General features: G+C 38.7%; 1 protein-coding gene across 1 annotated transcript in view; it reads right to left on the reverse strand.

Annotated features, from left to right (window-relative positions):
• Positions 1 to 23673, reverse strand: part of CPE (carboxypeptidase E) — a 109943-nt gene extending 86270 nt beyond the window's left edge. Inside the window, exon 1 of the mRNA XM_057547375.1 lies at positions 23170 to 23673. Coding sequence (XP_057403358.1) covers positions 23170 to 23473 — 304 coding nt within the window. The 5' untranslated portion in view covers positions 23474 to 23673. The remainder of the gene's footprint in view (positions 1 to 23169) is intronic.
• Between the last annotated feature and the right edge of the window lie 2200 nt (positions 23674 to 25873).

Genomic DNA, 25873 nt, shown 5'->3' on the forward strand with positions numbered 1-25873 from the left:
TTGGGCGATTGGGATTGACATGTATACACTGATGTGTATAAAATTGATGACTAATAAGAACCTGCAGTATAAACAAACAAACAAAACAACTAATACTAAACTTTCATTGGGTTATTTGTATGGAAATATGGTAATATAAATGTTTCAGACATTACATGAAATTTCTAAAAATCAAAAAAAAAACAACAACTCTCAACTTTTAGGTTGTGAATATTTTTTTAAGTCGACAGAAGGGGAAGTCAGAGAGATTCACATCTTGAGAGGAGCTGAACCCTCCATTGCTGAAGGGGGTGATATGGAAAACATAAAAAGGAATGCGGGCAGTATATAGGAACAAAGCGTGACAGACAGCAAAGAAATGGGACTTCAGTCTTATAACCGTGAAAAACTGGATTCTGCCAACCAGAATGAACTTAGAAGATCCTTTCCAGATCTTCTTATCTTTCTTATCTTTCCTTGGTAAGAGCCTAGAAGGCTAACACCTTGGTATGGACTTTGTAAAAACTCAGAACAGAGAAACCAATCAAGCCGACCATAATGAATCCATTCCCATAATGTCTCCTACAGAAACTTTTTCCAACTGTCTAACCAGAATTAATGTTTCCCTCCTCTGTGCCTGCTAAGCCCCTTGTAACTATCATTGACTTTATATTATTTTCTCTCAAGTCTCTTTCCATCCCAACTGAAAGTTCTTTGAGTATCAGGAATCCTACATAGGGGAATCATGACAGTGTCTTACAATGGCTCTCAAAGTGTGGTCCCTGGACCAGCAGCATCAGCATCCCTGGATACTGGTTACAAGTTACAAATGCAAAATGTCATGTCCCAAATCAGACCTATTGAATCAGAAACTCTAGAGGTAGGGCCCAGCAACCTATGTTTCAACAAGTTCTCTAAGTGCTTCTGATGCAGGGTCAAGTTTGAGAACCTCTGGTATATTTGAACAAGTCTGGGTTTTGGAAGCAGACAATCTAATTCCTACTGTACCACTGATGACACTAAGCAAGTCATTTGACATCTCTGAGTTGCCTCTCCTCATCTGTTAAATGGAGAGAATATTAAACAATGCCTGACAGTTAATAAGACCTCAGTAAATACTACTGCCTTTATATTTTGTATCTTCAAAACTGGTGTCTAGTCAACACTGTGAAAATACTGTGCCCTCCATACTTATTTACTTAATTGAATGAAATGAACTGAATGGAATGAGAAGAATAGACACAACCCCTGGGAACCAAATAGTAATGAACCTGCAAGCAACACCACTGAAAGATACAGGTAATGGATAAGTAGGAAAGTCACATAAAACACCAATGAGGTAATATGCCAGGTCAGTAATCTTGACTGCTTTGTCTCAAAGTGACCCTCCTGTAATCTCAAATTCCTGCCATATCTTTGCCACAATAAGAATTCCATTCTCTGTTAGAGATAAATATCCCATCAATCTCCCAAATTCTACAATACTCACTGGGAATAAGTTATGGTACCCACATAAACTTTATACTATAGCAGTTATTTGCTAAATAACTCCTTTCAGTTGGAAATAGCGAACTTTCTTCCCATATTGTAGTCTGGGATTTAGAAAAGTTTGACCTCACAGAATTATCCCTGATATCTGGGGAAACCAATAAACCCATTCATGACAGCTGAAAATACTGTGGGGGAAGGTTATTTTAAGAGAATAATTTTCAGTAACTGGTGCTGAGATAACTGGATATCCACATGCAAAAGAAGGAAGCTGGACCCCTATCTTACACCATACATAAGTTACCTCAAAATGAATCAAAGACCTAAGTAAAAGAGTGAAAACTATAAAATTCTTAGAAGAAAACATAGAAGTCAATCTTTGTGACCTTGGATTAGGCAACGGTTTCTTAGATATAACACCAAGAATACAAGGAACAAAAGATAAAACAGATAAATTGGACTACATCAAAATTCAAAACATTTGTGCTTCAAATACCATCAAGAAAGTGAAAAAAGAATCCACAGAATAGGAGTAAAAGTTTCCAAATCATATGTCTGAGAACAGACTTGATTCCAAAATATATAAAGAACTCTTACTACTTAACACTAAAAAGACAAATAGCCTAATCAAAAACGGGCGAAAGATTTGAAAAGGCACTTCTCCAAAGAAGATATACCTATGGCCTATAAGTACATGAAAAGATGCTCAACATCATTAGCCATTACAGAAATGCAAATCAAATAACAATGAGATACCACTTCACACCTAGTAGAATGGCCATATCAAAATGACCGAAAATAACAAGGTCAATAGGATGTGGAAAAATTGGAACCTTCATATACTGATGGTAAGAATGTAAAATGGTGCCATCACTTTGGAAAACAGTCAGGCATTTCCTAAACATGTTAAACTAAATGTTACAATATGACCTAGCAATTTCACTGCTAGGAATATACCTAAAAGAAATGAAAACATATGTCCACACAAAAACTTGTACATGAATGTTCATAGCGGCATTGTTCATAATCATCAAGAAGTGGAAAACAATCCAAATGTCTATCAAGGTGAACGGATAAATAAACTGTGGACTATTCATATAAAGAAATATTATTTGGCAATAAAAATGAATTAAGTACTGATACATGCTACAACATGGATGAATCTTGAAAACATTATGCTAAATTAAAGAAGCCAGTTAACAAAAGACCTCATATTGTATGATTCCATGTATATGAAATACCTACAACAGGCAAATCTATAGAGACAAAAAGTAGATTAGTGATTGCCAAGGGCTGGAAGAAATGGGGAAATGGAGAATGGTTGCTAATGGGTACAGGGTTCCTCGTTAGGGAGATGAAAATGCTCTAAAATTGACTGTGGTGATGGCTGCACAGCACTGTGAATACAATGAAACCAATGAATTGTATCGTTTAATGTGTGAATTGTTAGGTGTGTGATATCTATCTCAATAAATAAAATTTATTGTAATAAATATACTGTCATAAAATAATAACAGCAAGGCTTTTCGGCCATTAAAATAAAAGAAGCAGGTTTTAGGATACAGCTTGAGAACAGTATGACTGAAATCTCAGGGTAAAAACCTGTGACGTCAGTTCAAGTATATTCTTCTTGATTACAGTGTGTCAAAGGAAATTTTTTAAAAAGATGAAAATGAGATTAAAAGTGTGAATTACAAGGGGCTAGTGACTTCATCTTTTTATGTCATTAGCAAACCAGAAAATACATCTCCCATGGCATATATTGTAATTTAAATCTTGTTCAAAAATTAAATCATTGTCACATTAATAGTAATGGCAAGATTTTGGAGCTGGAGCCCTAGTGATTGTCTATTTCAACTCCCAGTTTTTACAAAAATAAACTTCTCTACCATTTTTCATACCATTCCATACTGCTTCCCCTCTAGTATGCAAACATTAGTTTTTACTTAATGCAATTCTAATAAGTTGTCTTCTGGAACATGTGCTTCATGGCCTCAAGTATGCAGATTTATTTTTATCTTAATTTTCTCACACTGTTTTCTTTTCAAGCTTTGCTCATTTGAACCTTTGTTGTTTTGGTAGGTGGTGATGGTTTTCTTTGTGATATATACACATCATAACCATTCACCCTTCAGCTTTTTCCTTTTAATATCTTGTCTAGATAGTTATACAGACCTACAAAAGAATCAAGTAGCAATCTAAAAACTCTTCATAATACCATTCATTTTTAGTTCTTTCCCAGTGTTGGACTTCTTAAATCTGAGCTCAAATTTGGTGTGTCTACACTTCAGTTCAAGACCATCTCCCAGTATTTGTTTCAAATCTTGAAAAGAGGAGGAAGTCTGGCAATTTACATTCCAGATTTCAAAGCAATAATTATTCCAAAGAAAAAGAAAAAATTTTACAAGTACTTTAAAGACAGGTAGTTTTCTCCTTTCCATTTTTCAACTTGCCAAATCTATCAGATTTCCATATCGAATCGTTCCTCTTCAGTAGGGATAAATCTTTCTGTGATATATTTGAAAGTCTATATCTTAACTCACATGGTATCATGTAACAGGTCAGAATCACTTGAGGTACAAATATCCTCCAAAAGTGAATTATGTATCAGGAGAAGTCTCTGTAACTATAAGAATAATAAAGACATCACAACTGGAAACAGTCATTACAAAAGTCATGCAAGATATGAAGAGGCAAATTAACACCTAAGTAAACAGTAGGTGAATCAGGCTGAAGACGTTTTCCATCATTATTACACATTCTTCTCTCACACACATAGAGTGGCTCCAAAAAATCATGATATCTTGATCTATAAGGCAGTTTTACTAAATCTTTAATAAATATATCTTATCAAGGAAGTTATAGTCTTCTAAAAAACTGATATGAAAAAAAAGTAATCTACAGATTTATCACCTTCCCCTACCTATCTTTTCCTCTTTATCCCACTGTCACCACCCTCTTCTAAGTCCTCATCAAATTATGCCACTATTATTTCAACAGCCTCCTGGCCCTCTTCCCTGTCCCAAATTTTAATACATCTGGCTTGATAATAAAATATTTAAGTTTACTAAAACACCACTTTTCATAGAGTCACCCCTATACTTAAAAGCTTACAGATGCCCCTGTTATCCATCATCGTCTCTAAGCTTCTCTGTCTAGCTTTCAGGGTCTCATATATTGTGGTACCACTCTGTCTTTTCAAAAATATTTTGTGTTCCTGCAAACATGGACCCTCCTCCACTCAGATAGGTAGGTGTTCTACATCTCATCAACATGGGATATATGGTAGGAGAATAAGGTTTGGGGAATAATAACAGTCCCCGTTATTTACTAAAGATTATCATGTGCCATGAACGATGTAAAGCACATTACGTGTGCTATCTCATTCTCTCCCTACATAAATGTGTGTGTGAGAGGTTTCCTGATTTTACAGAATGAACACTGAGCCACATAGAGATTAAATATCTTCTTCAAGGTTTCTAAGCAACTAAATGGCACAGCTGGCAACCTATGTCTGTCTTATTCCAACACTCAAATTCTTGCCCACGTGTTGAATTTCACTTACAGTGAAACTGTCCACTAGGCAGATGAATATGCAAATCTGAAGTTCAAGAAGAGAAACTAGGGTGATATTTTGCAGTTACTGTCTTATGGTTAGCTGTACCTATCTCTAAGAATGAGCTTGTCCACAGAGAGGGAGTACAATAAAAAGAGAAAAAAACAGGAACAGAATTCTGAGCAAAAGGGGAGCTCAGAAAATACTGAGAAGATATGAGGAGAATCAGGAAAGTTACCCAGCACAAGTCAGAGAAAAGGAATTTCAAGTCACAGTAAAGAGCATGATCAACTCACCAAGCAAAAAAAACTAAGTAAGGTCAAGTGAGGTAAAGATTGAAAACCGCTCACTGGAATTGTTGGTTAAGAGTTAGGGTGACTCAGAACTTATCATCCAAACCTGAACAGTTTTCAGAGTGAAAGAGGGCTGTATTAGCAAATACCCCAGGACCATGGAATATTGTCCCATGCAAACCAGGACACATGGACACCCTGTAAAGAGGTCACCAGTGCCCTTCATACAAACAGTTTCAATAGAGAGACGCAGCGCAAGCCACACTGCTGTGCGTTCAGAATGAATGTGCGATGAAGAGGTAGAGAGAGAGACTAGTCTTTCAAGAACTTTGGTTTGATTGATGGGTAACAAAAAGGTTAGTTAGTGTTGGAGGGGAATCCACCCCCCACTTCCTCCTTCTTCCTTTGTCTGGCTCCTTCCTCTCAACTCTACTGAAACTGCTTCCCCAAATGGCATCAGTGCTATCCAACCAGCTCAGGCAGAGAATAAGCGTCCTCTGCTTCACCCACTTCCACGCCACCTGCATTGTCCGATGCCGCTAGCCCTTGAAACTCTCTCTTGCCGTGATTTTGAGGCACTGAATTTTTATCAGTTGTCCCTATTTCTCTGACTACTCTCTGCTCTCATCTACCTCTCCTAACCATAAAATCATCAATATATCCCAAGTTTCTGCCCTGAGACAACTTCTCTCTTTTGTTTATTCTCTCTCCCTCGTGGTCTCATCCACTATCACCACTTTCACCTTCACCAGTCACGCAAATGAGTCTGAAATCTTTTCCTCTGTCCTCAAAACTTTCTCCTAAAATGAAGATCCTCATTTCAAATGAAGGACCATACATCTCTCTCCAGTGGTTGGTCCACAACACCAGGTCACCAAATCTGTCAAAAATACACATTACCTTCTTCGTAAACCAGCGATCTGTACGTTTTCTTTTCTACAAATTGCCACACAGATGACATCTAAACCCTCAGCCTGGTAGTCAAGGTATGGTTAGAGCCTACCTGTTAAGGTTTTGCTTCTACTACACATGCAGTAAGCTCTAGACAGAAAGTGTTCTGTCAGCATTCACTGCACATTATGTGGGAACCCACTCTTAGAGAGGTGGGGGTTATAACTTTAATGAATGCTACTGCTTCTTCTAGAATTCTCTCTTCATCTTACACTGGCTAAGATTCTGGCCAATCGGGCCCCACTTCTTCCACAGGGACTTCTTGGTATCCTTACTGAATGTCCCACGCCATTCTTTAATCTCAAACTCAACTTTGTATTTCTACGGCACTGCAAGTCCTTAAGACATATTCTGTCTCGATTATCATAACATGTAGATAACTTGTGCATTATCCTCCCTACTATATTGGAAGCTCCTTAAAATTAGGGTATGTCTCTTAATAGATACACAACAGCTATTTATTATTTAGAATGGATAGTTGTCATTTGTGTAATGGATGCGCTTGACATCTTTTCATTCCTGACTTGAAAATCCATTATGTTGATCACTCTCAAATACAAAAGAAAAACTGACTATTCATGCTCTGACATATTAAGCATCCTCAGTAATCATTATTTTAAAAAATATATCTCTAACTATATAGTTTATGGGCACGCAATGTGAGAGAACATTTTATTGAACGGGTCCATTTTTAGGTACATAAAAAATAATGTGACCACGTAAAGGTGTATATTTAAGCAATTAAATTTGTATAACACAAGCAAGCTCAAAAGTAAAGCCCTTTAATTCCTAGTGTCATAGCCTAGAATTATGAATTACTAATTGGCTATAATAGGCAGTGATTTGAAGCAGAACTTCTTAGTCACTGATTAGTTAAAACAATGAACGCCAGCAAAGCCTTTTTTTTTTTAAAGATTATTTTGCCTGTTTTTTTTTATAACTGTGCCTTGATTTCTATTTATTTATCTATCTATCTATCTATCTATTTATTTATTTATTTATTTATTTATTTATTTATTTATGGCTGTGTTGGGTCTTCGTTTCTGTGCGAGGGCTTTCTTCTAGTTGTGGCAAGCGGGGGCCACTCTTCATCGCGGTGCGCGGGCCTCTCACTATCGCGGCCTCTCCTGTTGCGGAGCACAGGCTCCAGACGCGCAGGCTCACTAATTGTGGCTCACGGGCCCAGTTGCTCCGCGGCATGCGGGATCTTCCCAGACCAGGGCTCGAACCCGTGTGCCCTGCATCGGCAGGCAGACTCTCAACCACTGCGCCACCAGGGAAGCCCAGCAAAGCCTATTTTTAACACCTCAGTGTGTGTCACCCGGTATTCTTTGTCCAACAGAACTGTACCTTTAAATACGGCTAATGCCAGATGGTCTCAATAACAAAACAGCAGGAGGCAACATATTAATGCTACTCAACAAGCAAATCTGCAGACACTCAACCAATGAAATTAGTCTTCAGTTGCTAAGCCGTTCTGTCACCATGGCAACACCTAGTTCAGAAAAAATATTGGATTTTCAAGACAAATGGGCCACCCGTCTTAAAACTCCAGTATCCTCCAAGCTTATGATCAGATACTTCAGCTAAAAGAACTGCCTAGATCTCACTCATCTCCAATCAGGTCTACCTATGAAAAGCCATTTGCCCTTCCATTTAAAAATATTTATGTACATTCAGTTTCTAACTTTATTGACTTCCTAGATAAATACACCCCATTTAAAGGGGTGTGTGTATGTGCATATACTTGCAGGCTAACAGTTCTAAATATAATGACAAATGTTACTGTCTTAGAAATTTTTCACTGGTACATACTCTTATCAGTCTGTTATTATATCTGATTCAAGAGAATCAAAAAAATAAATAATGTGGAAAGACCAGAATGACATTCGTATTGTTATCTAAGATACCTAACATGAATGTTCAAAGTAACAATTAAATCTTACTTTTAATACAGCTTCATTTTTAAGTTGAAATGATAATTTTCCCCAAGGGAGATGATCTTGTTTTACCTCATGAAAATGCAGGGTATCTGAAATAATGTTTGGAAATATATTGTAGAATCAAGATATGATGGTGGGGTGGAAAGGAGGCTTACTTTGGAAGCAAGGAGACAGGGTATCTTAGAACATGGTAGCAGCTCCCACTCAAATCACATGGTAAGAAGAATTCTCCAAAAAGGAAAGGGAGAAAGGCAAGAAGAAAGGAGACAATTCAGAAGAAGGAAAGGGGATGAAGCAAATGGTATCTAATGCACTGATTTTTTGTATTTATTTAACAATGTAGCTATATATAAATATATTTTTCATATCTTGGTTTTGCCACTTATAAGCCCATGATCTCTCAGGTAAGGGAACAAATCACTTATCTCTCTGTGCTTCAGCTTCCTAATTTATAGAATGGGGTTAATAATAGTATCAACTCCATAGGGGTTGAGGATTAGATGAGTTAAACCTTTAAACAGTACTTGACATATACTAAGCATTATTTAAGTATGAGGGAGATAAAGTATACTCATTTTATTTTCACAACATTTAAATACGCTTGTTTAGCCTTTCTATTTCATCGTTAAACTTTATTTTCCACCTTACTTATACTGTTTCTTAATGCTTTTTGTTTTCAAGTGTGCTCACTTCCTTCTTTTATTTTAAATGCTATGTTTCACTCTTTTTAACCATCTTTTATTATCTTAACTTCTTACCTGAGATTTCCTATATTTGATGGCTCACTTCCCCACAGCTCCCTCAAAGCTAGGTTGTAGGAGTTACAACAGACCCCAGGCCACAAACCGTGGTGAGTCTGACATCAGCAGCTCCTACATCACCTGGGTCACCTCAGCCCAGTTAAAGATGACTTAAGGAACTCATCCCAGGAACCAAAAACCTCCCTGTGCAAAAAACATAGCTGATGATCTGAAAAGGTTTTCTCATGAAAAACTTTGTTGTATTTGAAATTTTAGCATAAGCGCATGTGTGTGCACACGCGCGCGCACACACACACACTTACTTTTCCTTTGAAGAGAGCAGAAAAGAGAAGACAAAGTAAATGGAACAGCTTTGGGGTGCCTCCTTTTTGTGGGGAGAAAAAAGTTGCAATGGTCTTAGAATAACTGACTGGATAAAAGTCAATCTAGTTTTTTATCTACTTAAGAGAAGCGGGGGATCTTCTCCATCTCAGGGTTAGCCAGGTCCTCTGGCCCATGCACGCGAGGCTGGGTTGTCATATTCTACTTCTGAAGTACTCTGGGCACCAGTGGGCCTTGCACCTACCGGGTTAGCACTCTCTAGGATTAACGTTTCCTGAGGGTCCTGTACAATTCTCTACATAGGAAAAAACAGCCAATAGCTTTGAACTACACAGAATGCACAGCATTTATGATTTCAAGTTTTATCCTCAACTGTCTATTTAGCTTCTAAGCTGAATATATACTTAACAGAAAGCAAGAAACAGATGAAATCTGGATTCACACTCTTTTCTTTTCATTCTAATCCATTTATATAAAAGAACTTGGAAAATGATGCTAAAAAGTCACTTTTTAATAGTCTGGCAAAGAAATGGCTGCTAATAAAACTGCCCAATCAAATGATCACAGTATTACTCACTGACCCCTGCTGCACTCAGAACTCTCGCCCCTCAGCCCTTCTTCCTGACCTTGCACCTGATTAGGCTCTGGGCTCCTACTCTCCTAATGCCCAATGGTTATGACTGTGCACAGACCAAATGGGGAATTAAAGTAATTATCTGAATCATTCAGACCAAACACCTTCATCTGAAATAACATAGTCATCAAAAGGCAAGTTATTTACCCTGAATTAACTAAAGCTACCTTGTCATTTCACTGTGTTATTAGCCCACTTCCTGTTCATGAGATCACAAACATCAACCTGAAGATCTGGGCATTTTTTTGCTTGCCCATATCCTGACTATAAATTACCAACAGAACTTATCATCTAATCATTTTGGTAGAGTTTCTCAAATGGCAAAAACCAAAACAAAAAATTTCACCCATATTTTATGTATATTCTTAAATTCTTGCAATAATTCCACTATTTTCTGAACAATAATTTAAGGAGGCACTTTATTCCAGGTATAGTTCCTATACATATTTATTGTTTTAATATAGGCTATTTCTTAGATATGCAATATATCAATAATTCTTATACCATAGTAATGTTTTATAAAAGATTAATAAATATGGAAATAAAGTTCTTTAAGAAACTGTATGCTGATTGTTGGTTTGGAAAAATTCTGAACAAATACGTAATCCTCTTTAGCACAAATAACTTCTTTCACATTAAAATTTAATGCAGACACATGAACAGGTCAACATGAACACTATTTTCCTGAAAGGAAACCTCACCCAATTTAAGTTATTTATACTCCATGCCCCTAATCTCCAACATATAATTCATTCTGCTTGGCGCACACGAACCTCGAATTGGCTTACAAACCATAACATTACTAAAGGCTCTCTCCCAGTGTTTACTTTCTCCTGGGATCAGGATTCCAATTTGGAATACACAACTCAGGAATCTGGGATTTCACTGTAAATGGTCAGTGAGATGGGGATGTCTGGCTGACATTCCAAAAAAATTGCCTTTATGTCTTCTAGGAAGCACTATGGTATAGTATATGTCTGATCTTTATTAATAAGGTTAATAAGTTCTTGTTTTGTAACTTGTGTAACTGTCCTTCCTTGGACAACCTCTGGTTTTGCCAATCTTGAAGCAAGATTAAGTACTTCATCCCATCTCCCAAAGCAATCTACTACACAAAGCTTCACAGAGCACAGAAGATTCTGTGACGTTGCCATTCAACACGTCTGTTATCCCCAAAGTTCTCGTAAGCCACCAGCCATTAAGTCTTTCTCTCCCTCTCTGACTCTCCACCCAGCCTCTGAAAATATGCTTCTTTTTATTCAATATTTTTATTTATTTAAACTGAATAAGTTTAGCCCATTCCTGAGCCCTGAAGGCCCAGACCTCAAAAGAGTTCATTAGAACAGCCTTTCAGCAAAAGCTTGTTTCTTTCTTGAGAGAGGATTCTACTGCCAAGAAAAATAATATTTTCTGTATATACTTACAGTATACTAAAGTGATTTACTTCAATCCTTTCTGGATTTTTTTGCCACTCAACATACTCTCCCGCCACCCAGGCCCGGTCCCTCCACCTGGAATCACCCATACCCATTACAGCACATAGGTCAGGAAACTGCTCTAAGAAATTGAAAACACACTGATAAGTTACATTCCTGTACACTCCCTCACAGACTTCAGTCCACGTAAATAATTCATGACCCTCAATGGCCACAGAAGTTATGTTTATCCCCCATCTGTATACATTGCTGTGAGGAATATTCTGAAACGAATGCCCAACTTCCTGTATCAGGAAATGGGTTCTAGCCTCCTCCAAGGCTACACAAGCTCGAGCAGGTTGTTTAAAATCTCTCTGAAACTCAATTTATTCATCTATAAGAGTGTTCCTTCCAGCTAGGAAAAAAAAACTATAATTCAATGTTTCACAGTTCTATGTAACACTAATGAAGACTGGGCTTAACACAAGGAGTGATTCAAAATAAATTTACCCTAATCAAAAACGTATAGTTGGAAATTTTAAGTAATAAATATTTCTGCATAGTGAATTTTTCTCCCAAAAGCATCCAACAAACTACATGGTCATATATAAGTGTTAGACAAGAGCAGCTAGATGAATGCTCTGGAGTGGCTGCAGGGCATGGATGCAGCTATGGGCTGCATCCTCCTTCAATAACTCAGACTATAGCACTTTCTTGTTGTGGTTCTTATTTTTGTTAAATACAGTTTTTGAAATGCAGAATCAAAACAGAACACGAATTGAGCAGTATATAACTGCTGGAAACTGGCCTAATAAAATCAAAATTACTTGACATCTTTTTACTCCATGCCTTCAAGAGAGTGTTCAATAACAGCTACCTAGAGGGGAAAAGGAATTGTAATCAATTATTGCCTATTACAATATAATATACATTATATGCTTAATATCATTATATTTATATGATATATATAGCCATATCATTATATATATCATAATATATATCATTATATATATATATATATATATCATAATCTCCATCCCAAATAGTTTTACCCTCATGATGAGGGAAATCAACCCTAAAGGACAGCACCCTAAAAACTATATTCTAACAAGGTGGAAATTTCACATCTTAATGGAATGCAATTATCTGTCACAAGACTTACTGAATATTGGTATGTCACCGCTATGGGGGATAGTGGAGAAAAAGACACAAGAAGAGTGAATGATCTTACACTGGCATAGAATGAAGTCCTCTCTTCTACTTTCCAGATGTGGTTCATCCTTTAAGACCTGCTCAAGTCCCTGCCTCCTTCTGAAAGCCCTCCTTTGATAATCTCTCTCAACTTCCTGTGGAAATTGAATTAATATCTTCATATTAAGTACTTTGTAAAATACTGTTGTTTGTTGCTCCTTTTGTAAGTATCTCTTCAATTTGCAGAATGTCACTAATATAGCAGGCACTTGGCAACTCTTGTGAAGTACATTCGAACTACAAATATAATAACACACACAGTAATGAAAGATGTACTTCGTTCTGACCTGCAGTACTCAAAAGAGTTTGATTTCTAAACGTGAACTGATTTAAAAGCATTTCTATCTGGTATTTCCAAATGTCTAGTGAATGAATGCCTTTAGTTTTCTTGGTAATTTGTCCAATTAGGGTGATTTAGACCTGCAAGTTGTTAGTAGGGTCTAAAAATAACAAAGTGTTACTACCTTGGTCTGGGAACTGAGGACATCATGGAAAATGTGGTATGGGCTATAAAGGAGAGCCCCTTCTTGGCCTCTTGGAAATGCTGGTAGGGGTATGAATGTTTTGCTTATGCTACTGTCTTTACAGAGGCTATAAACACTTTACCTTTATTCTATAAGTTTGGGGAAAATACCAGCCAGTCTCACCCTCTGTACATTCATTTCAGAAACACATTCTCATTCATTCCCTCTCCCTGTGCACAGGTCATAGAATTACCGCTGCCAGCGATTCAGCTTCAATGTTAAAATAACAACAGCAACAATACAAGTTTTAAAACTATTCAGGAAAAATGCTTGATGTTCCTAAAACTTACATGTCATTTTTTAAAATACAGTTTGTGCAAACTGAAGTAGAGTCCAAAGAGAAGGGGAAATGGTTTATTAGAACAATACCAGGTGCTCCCAACTCCCATCTATCCAGCAATTTGAATCAACTATGAAAAGCACACCAAAAAATCTAGAAATAATGGAAAAGAGGTCTCAAAAATATTAAAAACACTTATCACATAGTTCATGGCTTTTACCACTCGTGCAAGGCCTAGCATTGTCCTCAACATACAGCCCCCCATGTAGACACTGAAGTGAAATTAATATACGCTGTCAACGAAGCTTCTCCAGGCCAGTCCACAGGTACCAGTGAAGAGCAAGTTAGGCACTAACGTGGGTTTGAGAGATACAGTAAGATTGTGTATAACTCACACATATGAACCAATCTCCTGTAGATACTGAGGGATGACTACACAGACTTAACCAAAATGTGCATATTTTCAGGCTCACAAGATTCTCCAAAACATAAATAACAGCATAATAACACCATAAATATCAGCAATTTATGTACCTTTTCATAGGGAATTGAGATCATTGTGACAAGATCTTTAAAAAACAAGAAAATCCACAATTCTAATTTTTCTTTTAAATACTTTTCAACAATAGGCAGACTCTTCCTGCATCTTTAAGTCCCCATAAAGATAAGTATTATCTAATTCCTCACCTGTGATAGGTATGAAAAAGCTGTTCATTTAGGACTAAACGAGGTTGTTTATGGGGAACCATGGAGCAAATGGCTGACAAATGAGCCAACACATATCCCAGTGGGTTCATGACCCACATTTATCAGATGAAAGCCTCCCAGCTGATACCCAGACAACGACCCTTTCTTATTCTAATACCCACAGAAGAGGGGCAAGCAGAGGGGTACAGGGAGAAGAACACGCAGGGCCACATCCATCTGTTAGGGTCTCCAAGCCCGCCTCAGTGGGTACCCAGTCAGACTCCTCATGAAAGTAAAGGCAAATTTGGCCAAATATTTAAAATCCTGGTGGAATATCTGACCATACTTAAAGAGGGCAACAAGAGCCCAAGAAAACTTTCTGAAAGAAAAAAACTTTTGAGAAATGATTTTTTCCATATAAGTCACTTAGATAAAAGAGAAAATTCTTCAGTTCCTGATAAAAGCTATAGAAAGAAGTAAAAACAATTAAATTGAAGGGTATTTTATAGATGTAAGTGAAATTTAAAATACTGTAAAGTGACGGCTCCACTCATGATTATCCTGCTGTCATCAAGACTTAGACAAAACCTACATGTCTATACAGGATTTCAGTCCATGTGTCAATATAGCATTAGTCACTACACATCTATAAAATATTCACATGAGAAATATCTACCTATATTTTATATTGCTTTAACATCTTCCAAAAACTGAATTTGACTCGAGAAAATACATTTAACAAGCAGATTTCTCTCTATATATTTTGCTATATAGGTTCCGCTGATTTCGTAGAGTTAGTGCTGTTTCCAAAAGTACATTAACTTAATTCCTATGATGCTGATTATGTGCAGAAACTGGCCTAACATTTACTGAGTTCCCACAATGAATAACACTGGTTTTCTCCAATAAAATTTTAAAAAATTGTGCTGAACGATGTCACGACTTGAGACAAATGGAACTATTTCAATAGATCTGTTGTACTTTAAAATCAGATGTCCGACACCACACCTAAAACACAAAAAGGGCAAAAAACATTTTATTTTGCAAATGTCTAACATTCCCAGTAGTTTCACCTGCAGATACTGTCTTTATATCCGCTACATCAAGAATAGTATAGGGAACTATTTGACCCTGGCATCTATATGCAGCAAATATTTTGTAGAATCAAGGAATATGTCCACTGGTTATAAAACACGTCAGTTAAGCTCAACATGCGAAAGAGTGAATCCAAGACCAGTACCCAAATACACATTTCAATATGCAAAGGAACTGCTTAAAAGAGTGACCGGCAGATAGAGTAAAATAGCATATACATAGTGGGCATTCGTTAACTATTCTCTAAATTAAATTGACAGTACTAGCTATATTGACAAAAGCCTACAGCTTCTTTTCCTCTTGGAAAGTCAATTTTAGCTTAGAATGATACACAGCAATTTTTATAAAGGTTATGAGAAAAGGTTGTTTTAAAAATTACCCCTTGGCTAGGAAAAGAAAAATAAGAGTATTCAGGACATTGGTCAAGAATATGATGGTCCAACCTGTATATTCAAGTTTTCCTACCCTGAACTCATGGTCAAAGCTTATGATTTGTACAAGTTGCTGAAATGAGCTCTAGAAACAAGATATTTCTTGGGGGAAAAATTACAGAATGGCAGTGAAGGAAGATTTTCTGGTTTTGAATACTTTAGGCTATGCAGGAAGGGAAATTGTGTAGGTCCATTCTGGTGGCATCACTTTGGGATCTCAACATCTGAGTAGCTGCCTGCATGTGCAAATACATGAGATAATTGTTGCTTTTCCCAATTACCTTGACATGAATCACCACAGCAAGGGATTTTTTTAGAACCTGGATTTAAGTTAAAGGTCCCATTTAAAAAATAAGTAATCTGTATCCACTTTTTAAATAAACAGCTTCTGTTTGAAATCAAACATCTTTAAAGTGAATGGCATTATTACTATTGAACTATGATGCTCAGAGTGATTTCATAGTAAACAGATTTCTATTAAACAAACAAAATATTTACCGGTAGTAGAAAGTTGTTTCAGGGTTTATTATCATAATTAACTTATTTTTGTTTAAGAATCAACTTTGTAATTCTCTACATGAGCCACCTTAAAAGTTACTACCTAGGGACAGTTAAAGTTGTAGGTAAAGCATTGGAACATTAATAAGAGGTACTGGCAACACAGTCTCTTCTCTGAGGCCACATTGTATTAGAAAGAGCTGGCTGCTGGAAGGCCTACAAAACACCACATCCTGAATTTCAAAAGAAAGAGAAACATTTGCAGAGCAATGGACTGGCAGCGATTCCTGTAATTAACGAGATGGGAAGGAAAGAGCAAATTTAAACATGTCTCAAATCTGAGCTCATTAGACCCATCAGCTCACTTTCAGATACATCTCCTCCTCTTCAGCATTTTCAAGTGCATGATTTGAATGCCATTTTCATGAGGGAAGGAAAGTTAAAACCTGGAGATGTATGGCTTCTATGTGTAAAACAGCCATACTAAGGGCTCAGAATAGATTTTTTAAAAGCCAAAAATTTTACTAAGTGAATTTTTACTAATTATCTTTAGAACTTTTATTTAACACTTTAAAAGCAGCTTAACTTTCTATCAATAAAATGTCTCAAGAGGAAAGAGGCCAAGAGGAAACGAGCCTCATACTACTTCACTTACAATAAACACACTCGAAAAGACATGCAGTAGATGGATTTCTCCATTATGCAAAACTGGATGCATCACAACAAAATATAAGTGTTCACATAAGGAAAAGACCATTTCTATCCTTTCTTGATATCATGCTTCTGGCATGCTAACATGTATTAACTCAACACTGAACTTCAACACAGCTTTGTTTTGTGATGCCCATTCTTGCCTGTTTGAGAAATTTCATTTATTCCACAAACATTCACTGAGTGGCTGCTATGTCCTAAGCATAGAACTAGACATTTGGAATAAAGAAATGTGCAAAACACAACTCCTGACCACAAGGATCTCACAGCTCACTGGGGGAACACGTATACCAACAACAGAAAGTGCCATAAAAGAGATAATAATAATTGTTGACATACTTAAGAGCTTTACATTTACTACTTCATTTAATCATCACATTATTGTCATTTTGTAGGTGACGAATCTGGGGCTTTGAGAGAAGTTAAGTGACTTGCCAAAGAACATTTAGTTTAAAATAGGAAGCCATGATCTAAACTCAGGTCCCCTGACATTGAAGCATATACTGTAAACCTTGATGCTACCTCTCTTCAAAGAACTGTGGAAACACAAAGAAAAGACCCCAGTGGGGGTAAGAAAATTAGGGAGGGGTGAGAAAGGAGATTTCGAAGATCTTTCACTTACACTGAGTCAGGAGAAGAATAAAGTAGTCAGGACCTGAGCAGTTTTATTATAAATTCTTCAGAAAAATAAGTTAGTTTGCCTAAGTAAATGCTGGAATTGCCCTAGATTTGTTTAGCTACCTGAAGATATAGTCATAAAGACATCCTCAAATAACGATGAACACTTACACTGTTTCTATTGAATGAAGCAAAATAAGATGTCAAGCTGAAGCAAAGCAGGAATGTCCTACATTTTAAAAATCGATAGAAGACAAACGTTTGTGAACGAGGAAACACTGATGATGAGAGGGTAGAAGTCCATCAGGGCCGCCTGCTGGGCTTGTGCAGATGGGCTTCCACTGGAACAGGTAAGCATCCAAGGTCTCCTGTGATGACACACCAAGGAGGCCCCCTCCCAATGAGGAAAGCCAATGGAGTACACTCCAGACCAACTTCCAGTTGTGAAGAAACATTTTAACAAATTACCCCATGTTCTTAATAACTAGATGAAAGCAACTTCATTGAATTCTTTTCTATACTACTTTGGCCTCACAGCAGCCCTGTGAGGTTTGAGTTTTTAAAGTATCCCTATTTTATAGACAATAAAAGGAGGTACACAGAAGTTAAAAGCATGAAGCTACGTAACAATAAAAGAATGGTAATGCATTTGTCACTTGAATCTTTCCAATCGAAAGTATCTGTCCTATGCCTCGTTGCCTCAAAATCATGTTCTCAATTCAATAAGCATAACCTAAGAGCTTACTCTACATAAATCACTAAGTCAGGTGTTTATGGGCAAAAAAATGGAAAACATATGCTCCCCACCCCTAAGGAACTCCCTATTTGAGTGTCTCTGCTAGAGAATTACCAAATCAATCCTTCAAAGTATGATAATGAATAATAATGAGCTAGTGCTGTGCTTCTCTAACTAGTGCAATGCCAGGTACAAGATAAGCTCCTTGGGGGATAAAAGGGAGTTCCATGGTGAAAAAGATTGGAAAATACTGTACAGCAAACATCTTAGTTGGAGGTTTGAAACATACATTAGCACATTAAAGGCGCTGATAAGTCTTGCAATATATAAACCTGTTTGTCTTTGTTTACCTAATCCTTCTCAAACCAAGCTGAACTAATGTTCCATTGAATACACTTCGGGAAAAGCTGGCTTATGTATCCCCGCTTCTTACTGGAGCTGTTTTTGTATTTGTCAAAAATATCTTTCCCAAAGAACGGTAAAAGTGGGTATTGGAATATCCTCTGTGCTGCACAATGAGGGAGATGCTGGCAGATGATTCCTTTGCCGCCTCTCAAATCAGTTTCCATAGAAAGACACTTACTTTGTCTGAGTACAGGATATAATGTTAGGGGCCAGCTCAATTTCCTCTCTTCCTTTAGCCAATCACAAGTCAATCAAGCACATTATTTCTGGCAAGAGCTACATTGACTCACTTGGGTCTAAAAATAACTCTTGACCACATGTGGTATATCTAGATCCTTCTCCACAATCTAATGTCAATATTCACCAGTTGTAAGGTGCTACTCAGCTGTAATCATTGCCCACTAATTCACACTAATCTGGTATTAAAAGAGGCCATACGAAATAACCAAAACCCCACTGTTTTGGGGTTTTTTTTGAGTTGTATAGAAATTTTGCCAGCATTTAATGTTGCATCACGATATTTGGCAAATGCACATTGGCATTCATACACTTTAAATGTGAACATATTTGGGGAGGAACAAGTCCAAAATAATCATTCCAGCCTTTGAGAGAGGAAAATCTATGCCCTAAAGAATGTTTCTAAGATAACATTTTAGCTATAAATCAGATTTTCTCCCCAAGAGCAATCTTAAACTACACGTGAAAGAATTAGTGTTTTAAACAAACTAATCTTAACTCATGTTTAACCCTAGGAGGAGTGGTCTGGGAATACAGATTCCATTGCTTAGACATAAATTAAGAAAGGCTTCTTTTATGAGTACTGCAATAATTGCTATGCATACCTAGGAGAGCATATATTTGGGTTTGAGAACATGAGTCCCTATGTGTAGAAACATTTTAAATGTATAAAATACAAGCAAACAGAAAGAAAAATGGGAAACATAATCAGGCTTGGCAGGTATCATACCTCATGGCAACATACCCAAGAGCAGAGACTCAAATCTTAGCCAAGGCTCCATCCCAGCCCCATGTCTGGCGTCCAGATTCATGTGTGAGGAGATGAGACTGGGGCCAAGACCACGCACAGTTCTTCTGAGAATGGCTGAGACCCACCACCCTCCTCCAGTAGATTTGTGCAGGCCTCCAAAGTGATCAAAATGAAAACTGAGACCCAACGTCCAGCTGGTCAGGAATCAAGCGGACAGAATAGGTGTGGATATTCCGCCCTGACCAATTCCAAATAGAATTTTCTTTCCCTTTTGATGAATTCAAATGTGGAATATCGGAGAGAACTGATCACTTTCAGGAGATCAGTTCAAATTCAGCCCATAGCCTGGTACCAAACAAGTCCGATGATCACTTTTTTCTGCTCAGGAAGGGAGCTGGTGGGATCCAGGAACACCCTCTGTCCATAATCTGCAAATCTAACCACATCAACTTCTACCACAGGGAAAGACTTGATGTATATATGTTATTTTGTTTTGGGAGAGTTTTTCTATTATGATAAATACTTAGACATTAGCTATATTTTTTTAAAGTTCAGAAAAAGAATTTAGACTAAGAGGACTAACAAACCTGACACCTCTCTCTTGTTAGAAGATAAAATGAATATGGGCAACTTGATCAAAGTTTTAGTCAAGTAAATGAATTTGTTAAGCTAAATATTATTTCTGAATAACTTCATCAGAAACATTATTTTAACCTTCCCCAAAACACTTATAATGTGAAAACAGTGAAGACAGTTGCCCTCTTTCAAAAGCAGGGGCTCTGTTAAAACATACATCTATATGAGCCACTGGAATTGGTAAATTTCACTAATCTGTACATTCCTGCCTTCTTGTCATCTATTCTTCAATAACCAAATGCCCTGACCTAACGTTCGCAGTCTCCTTTCTCTGGGCCTCCCACTCCCTTCTTGCAGCACTGACCACCTTTACACTGTCCTCCAACCTCCCAATTCTCAATCCCCCACAGGGCAAGGACCATCCTGTGTATCACTGTACAGCCCATACAACTTGCCTCATCTAGAGTGTGTGGGTGGTTCAAAACACACTGATTGCATCCATTTCTATCGCAAAATAAGTATGGAAATTCCCTTCTCATTTCTTAAAGTATTTTAATCTAAAAACGAATATGAAGACCTTTTAAGAATACTTTCCTTCATTCAAAATTTCCTAAAAATTCCCACAAGTGCTATCAAACTCATATACTGAACAGATCTCTGCATTCACTAGTGTTAAAAACAAGACAATAGGCCCCAAATGGAGTCACTTATGCTAAGTCCCACATCACCAAACTTAATTACAGTTTTGGCTCTCCCAGAAATGGAATCTTAAACCAGTCAATCAGGAACCCTGTGATCAGCACAAGCGAGGTAATCAAGGACCCCTGCCATCCCCTAAAAGAAAGTAACCTTGTGATAACCAACCCATTTTTTGCCTAGTATAACTTCCTTGTTCCTGCTCCCTTCTGCCTATAAAAGTCTTTCATTTTGTACAGATCTTAGAACACCTTTGTATCTGCTAGACTGACTGATGTTTAATTCATGAATCACTGAATAAAGTCAGTAAGATCTTTAATATTTACCCAGTTGAATTTTTTTTAACACTAGTTCCCTGAAGATTTCCAACCTGCCCATCTCCTCTAAAAAGGTGGTGGAGGGGGAAATCACCCTGTGGTTTTTTAGTGTTTGCTCATAATAGTTTACTTCAACCTTTAAAAATACAATGCGTAGACATTTTGTATTCTATTTCTTAAGTAATACCATGAACTTAGTTTCCCTCATTTAACAAGGACTTATAAAGCATGTAATGTAAACGTTTCTTTGTCCACCTTCTTAAAATGAATTTAATTGGTGTATTCTGTGTTTAAAAGGAAGAAAACATTGAAGGCATTGTGTTATTCAGCAAATGACTGATTCATTTTTCCCCTAATGTGACCTGAGTGTCCACTATGTGCCAGACCCGGCCTGGGTGCTGGAGACACAGCCCTACCTCATGGAGCCTGCAGTCTGAGAGGGATCTGCAGATCTTGACAGACCACACATTCCAGATATTTAAGCAAAAAAATTATGGTTTTCATTTTCAAAAGCATATCGCATTCTAACAGTAATATCGCTTAACAATTTTGTTTCTAAACTTGAAGACAACAAAAAGTTAACATTCGCTTTCATATAATCTCTCTGAAGAAACAATTAACAAAATGTGAGGAACAATCTACAACAGAATAACCAAAGGTTCTAATTAAGTAGACAGGAGAATCACAAATATTTAGATTCTCTTCATCTAAGCCTAGGATGTCTTGGCTTGGATTATCTGAAATAACTGAAAATGAGCTGTCACATTAAAAATTTTTCTTTATCTTTAGATATAAACACGAAACTAATTTTCCAAATTTCCAATTCTACATGCTGAATCCTGCTAGAGAGCATTACCGAAAATGTTTTCTAGGATCTGATTTTAGAGTTTTGACTGCAAAATTATACAAACCTTTTTGTTTACATTATTTGAAGACAAGAGATATTTTCCATTTGAAGATTTATTATTTATCAACCCATACTCTTTCCATTTGAAGATCAAAGTGTCTCCATGGATCACCTATTTTCATCCCTTCTCAGTATGGTTCTTAAATATCATTATAAAACTATCTTAGCCCTACATTGAGAATTTTTACCTGTTTTCTTGCTTTCTTTGTCATTAAAAAAAAAAAACAAGCATCCCATGCTAATGTCATTAGCCCAGATAACTTCAACAGTACCTTTACGATCATAAGACATAAGACCAGGCCTTAAGAGTTATATCATTTCCAAAAAGCAATAAAAAAGAAGCACCAAGAACATTTTTTAAAATACCTCTTTATTAATACCAAATGCATAACATTTAACATAAGTTAAAACGTGCCCTAACACACTCAGGAGGAAGATGCATAAGATGGCCATATGGAAACATCTGTTGGAATAAAATCCTGGTCACAAACTACTCATCTCCACGGGCGAGAGCAAAGAGAATGGAATACTCCTTTTTCCTTAGAAAAACTGTGTGCAGTTTCAAGATCGGAATGCCTGCCAGAGGCCACTTTCTCACCCTCTACCACCCAATGTTGCCAAGATCCTTAACATTCCCTGAGCATCCCAGCAGCGCATGTACCTAATGCGCACATACAGGTAGAGGTGGGTACGTAGAGCCATCAGGACCAATAAACTGGAAATTAGGAAACAAATGATAATTGACTTTTCCTCATTTCCTCCAAGTTCCTGCCTTCTGCACCTTATCGTTCTACTCCTGTTTGCAAGGAAGGGCGACCTCCTTACAGAGGCCTCGAAGTTATTCCCTGCGGTCTTCGGTACAGCGAAGTAGGGGTGACAGCGGGTTTGCAGGCGCGCAGATTTGCTCGCTGCGCTCCTACCTCCATCCGCCGCAGCCCCTCGGGCCTGTGCTCACGCAAGGGGGGACCTCGAGGCTGGGGAGGGCGGCCGGCCGAGACTAGGAGACGGCAATCCCCATCGCCATCCCTCCCTCCACGTCCCATCTTCCACCCCGGGCGCCCCTCTCCCTCCTCCCCCACCGCCAGCCCACCCCGCGCGGCGCCCTTACCCGGCTCGTGGACGCCGGGGCTGTCGGACAGCTCGAGCACCAGCAGCTCGCGGCCCTCGAAGCTGCGCCCCACCGTGTAGATCCTGCTGACCGCGGCGCACTGCAGCCACACGGACACCAGCGCCTCGCGCAGCTCGGGGTAGCGGTGGTACTCGAAGGGGATGCCGTCCTCCTGAGGCCGCCGGCGCCGCCTCGCGCCCGCCGGGGGCCCTCCGGACCCCCGGGCCTCGGCGCCCAGCAGCCACGCACAGGCCGCCAGCGCCCCGCACAGCGCCAGCAGCGCGCGGCCCCCTCGCCCGGCCATCGCGCCACGCGTCTCCCGTGCGGCCTCCTGTGTGCCCGGCGCTTCGGGGCGCACAGCCCGCGGGTCCCCTTGCCTCGCCTCCCGGCGGCCTGGAGCCGGCAGCGGAGGGAAGACGCGAGCAGCGAGCGCGGAGCCCAAGCGGAGCGCAGGATGCACCGCCGCCAAGCGCGGGACGCAGGGGAGGCGGCGCGGAGCCGGGCGGGGCGCGAGGGCGCGCGGGCGCGCGGGCGCGCGGGCGGGACGGGGCGGGGCGGTGCCGCGGGCCGGATTTGCGGATAATCGGGGGCAGCTGCGCGATTTGCGGGCTCGGAGCTACGTCACAGCCAAATGGCGCCGGAACGACCCAGGTGGGATGACAGCTAAGGTTGGGTGTGGATATGTTGCTGTCATTGAGAGACGCGTGACACTGCCTGTGGAAAAAACACTCTGGGATTGTTAGTGCAGCCTTTTAATGTGCCATCAATTCCAAGCCGACCAGGTTTCCATCTTGATGCTCCAAAAACTAGAGAATATTGCAGAAAAAAAGAAATACAAAAGAAGTATTGGCAGCCGCTTGCCTTCTCCCCGTGATGTGTCTTTAATAACTGTATTGATAGTCCAAACACAAACCCACGGGTTGGATGTTCATTGATTGCAAGGTCTGGCTGGAAAACAGAACACAATGCACTGTGATTCAGAGGTTTAAGAGACTAAAAATGCATTCTATCAATTTGCAGATACTGTCTTTAATTGTATTTATGCACATTCCTGGATTCTTGGGGTGGGGGTGCACAAGTGAGATAATGTCATCTGCCAGTGCCTATGCCAACCCCCTTCTCTAACTCCTGTGGGGAAAACAGAGTGCAGCTGGGGAGCGCCGGACAAGGGATTTAGTTTGATATTAAGGTTAAATCTTTCCAGAACAGCTTATCTGGGTGGTTCAGGTTCAGGGTCTCCTACCTGGTTGAAACTAAGATGTTGGCCAGGAGTGCAGTCATCTAAAGGCTTGATTGGGGCTGGAGAGTCTTCATCCAAGAAAAAAATAAAAGATCAAATCCTGTTATAGAAAGAAAACTCTGATGGTGAAAGATAAGATCTCCATTCCCCTCCCATAATTATTGCAAAAATACAAAATCATTTACAGCTTTAAATACCCAGCCTTTACACAGGATTTGTAGTCCTGGAACAACTCTGGAGCAAATGTTATTCTGAAGAGGTTGCCATTTGGATTAAAAAATAGCACAAATCTAAATAAATAAATAATCCATTGGGTATTTCAAGCAAACAGTAAAACTGGACATCATGTGGGTGATTTTTCATGTTAGACATTTTTTTTCTTAACTTACTCTTTCTCCACCTGTCTAACAGTGCAGTGCACTGAATAAAAACTTTCTCCTGGAAAAGAATCCAGATATTTAAATGATTTTATTGGATCAAAAAAAAAAAATGCTGCTGGAGAGGTTGGTTTCAAAACCCTCTGACTGTCTACATTTCCCACAGCAGCATGGATCTTCTTTTTTGGATTTTTTTGGGAAAAGCTGCCACTGTAAAGACATGCCACTCAGTTGAATTTGGACCCCACCATGATCCTTGTCAATGTAGGCAGAGCTAAGAACCATATATTTTTCTCTATGACCAGTCTGAGTTTGATTACATGGTCCAGAAGTTTGAAACCAGAGTTATACTTAGATTTCTAAAATCATGCCCAAAAGAGCAACCTTGGAAACCTAGAAAAAGAAAACAGCGTAGCCAAAACCAATAACTTCAGAAGTAGAAGGTTAGGATTTTCATGTTAGCAATTTAAGGTAACCACACTGATTTGAGGCAAGGTGGGCCATATACTGGTAATGACACACATAAACAACATATGATTCAGTGAAGTCTTGTGTTGCCCTTAAGCTTCTCTTCAAACAAAGGGTGTGTTTTCTATTTTCTCCCAAATCTCAGTTTTATGGATTTCTTTTTAAACTTTTTTTGTAAATGGGTGGAATCCCACCAACTCTGTGGCCTCACTTGAGGGGGATTTTTTTGAATCTTAGAAGTTTGTTTTCTTTAGCTATAAAATGAAAGATTTGGATTTATTCGAGTGCAGCCGGGTCATCTAGAGAATTTGTAAAGTATGCAGATTCCCAAGCCCCCACCAATGCAGAAAGTCTGCGATGGCTTTCAGGTGTTAACAAGGTTCCAGGTTTTAAGAAGAATACCAGATATTTCTGATTTTGATGTTTGATTGACAAACATACTTCAACAAAGTGTTTGTTCTATGGGTTTTCTGAAGTCTTTTCAAATCTCAAATGCTGTGATCCTGGAAGTTTTCTTTTCGAGAAAAGTTCCTGCTCACCAAAGCTCTGGGACACACCACATACACCAAGGAATCAGTTCAAAGGAATTAAAACTTCGTCTTTGAATTTCTGGGCAATT

Source organism: Balaenoptera acutorostrata, chromosome 5 (assembly GCF_949987535.1).
Source record: "Balaenoptera acutorostrata chromosome 5, mBalAcu1.1, whole genome shotgun sequence".
In the NCBI taxonomy this organism is placed as follows: Eukaryota; Metazoa; Chordata; class Mammalia; order Artiodactyla; family Balaenopteridae; genus Balaenoptera; species Balaenoptera acutorostrata.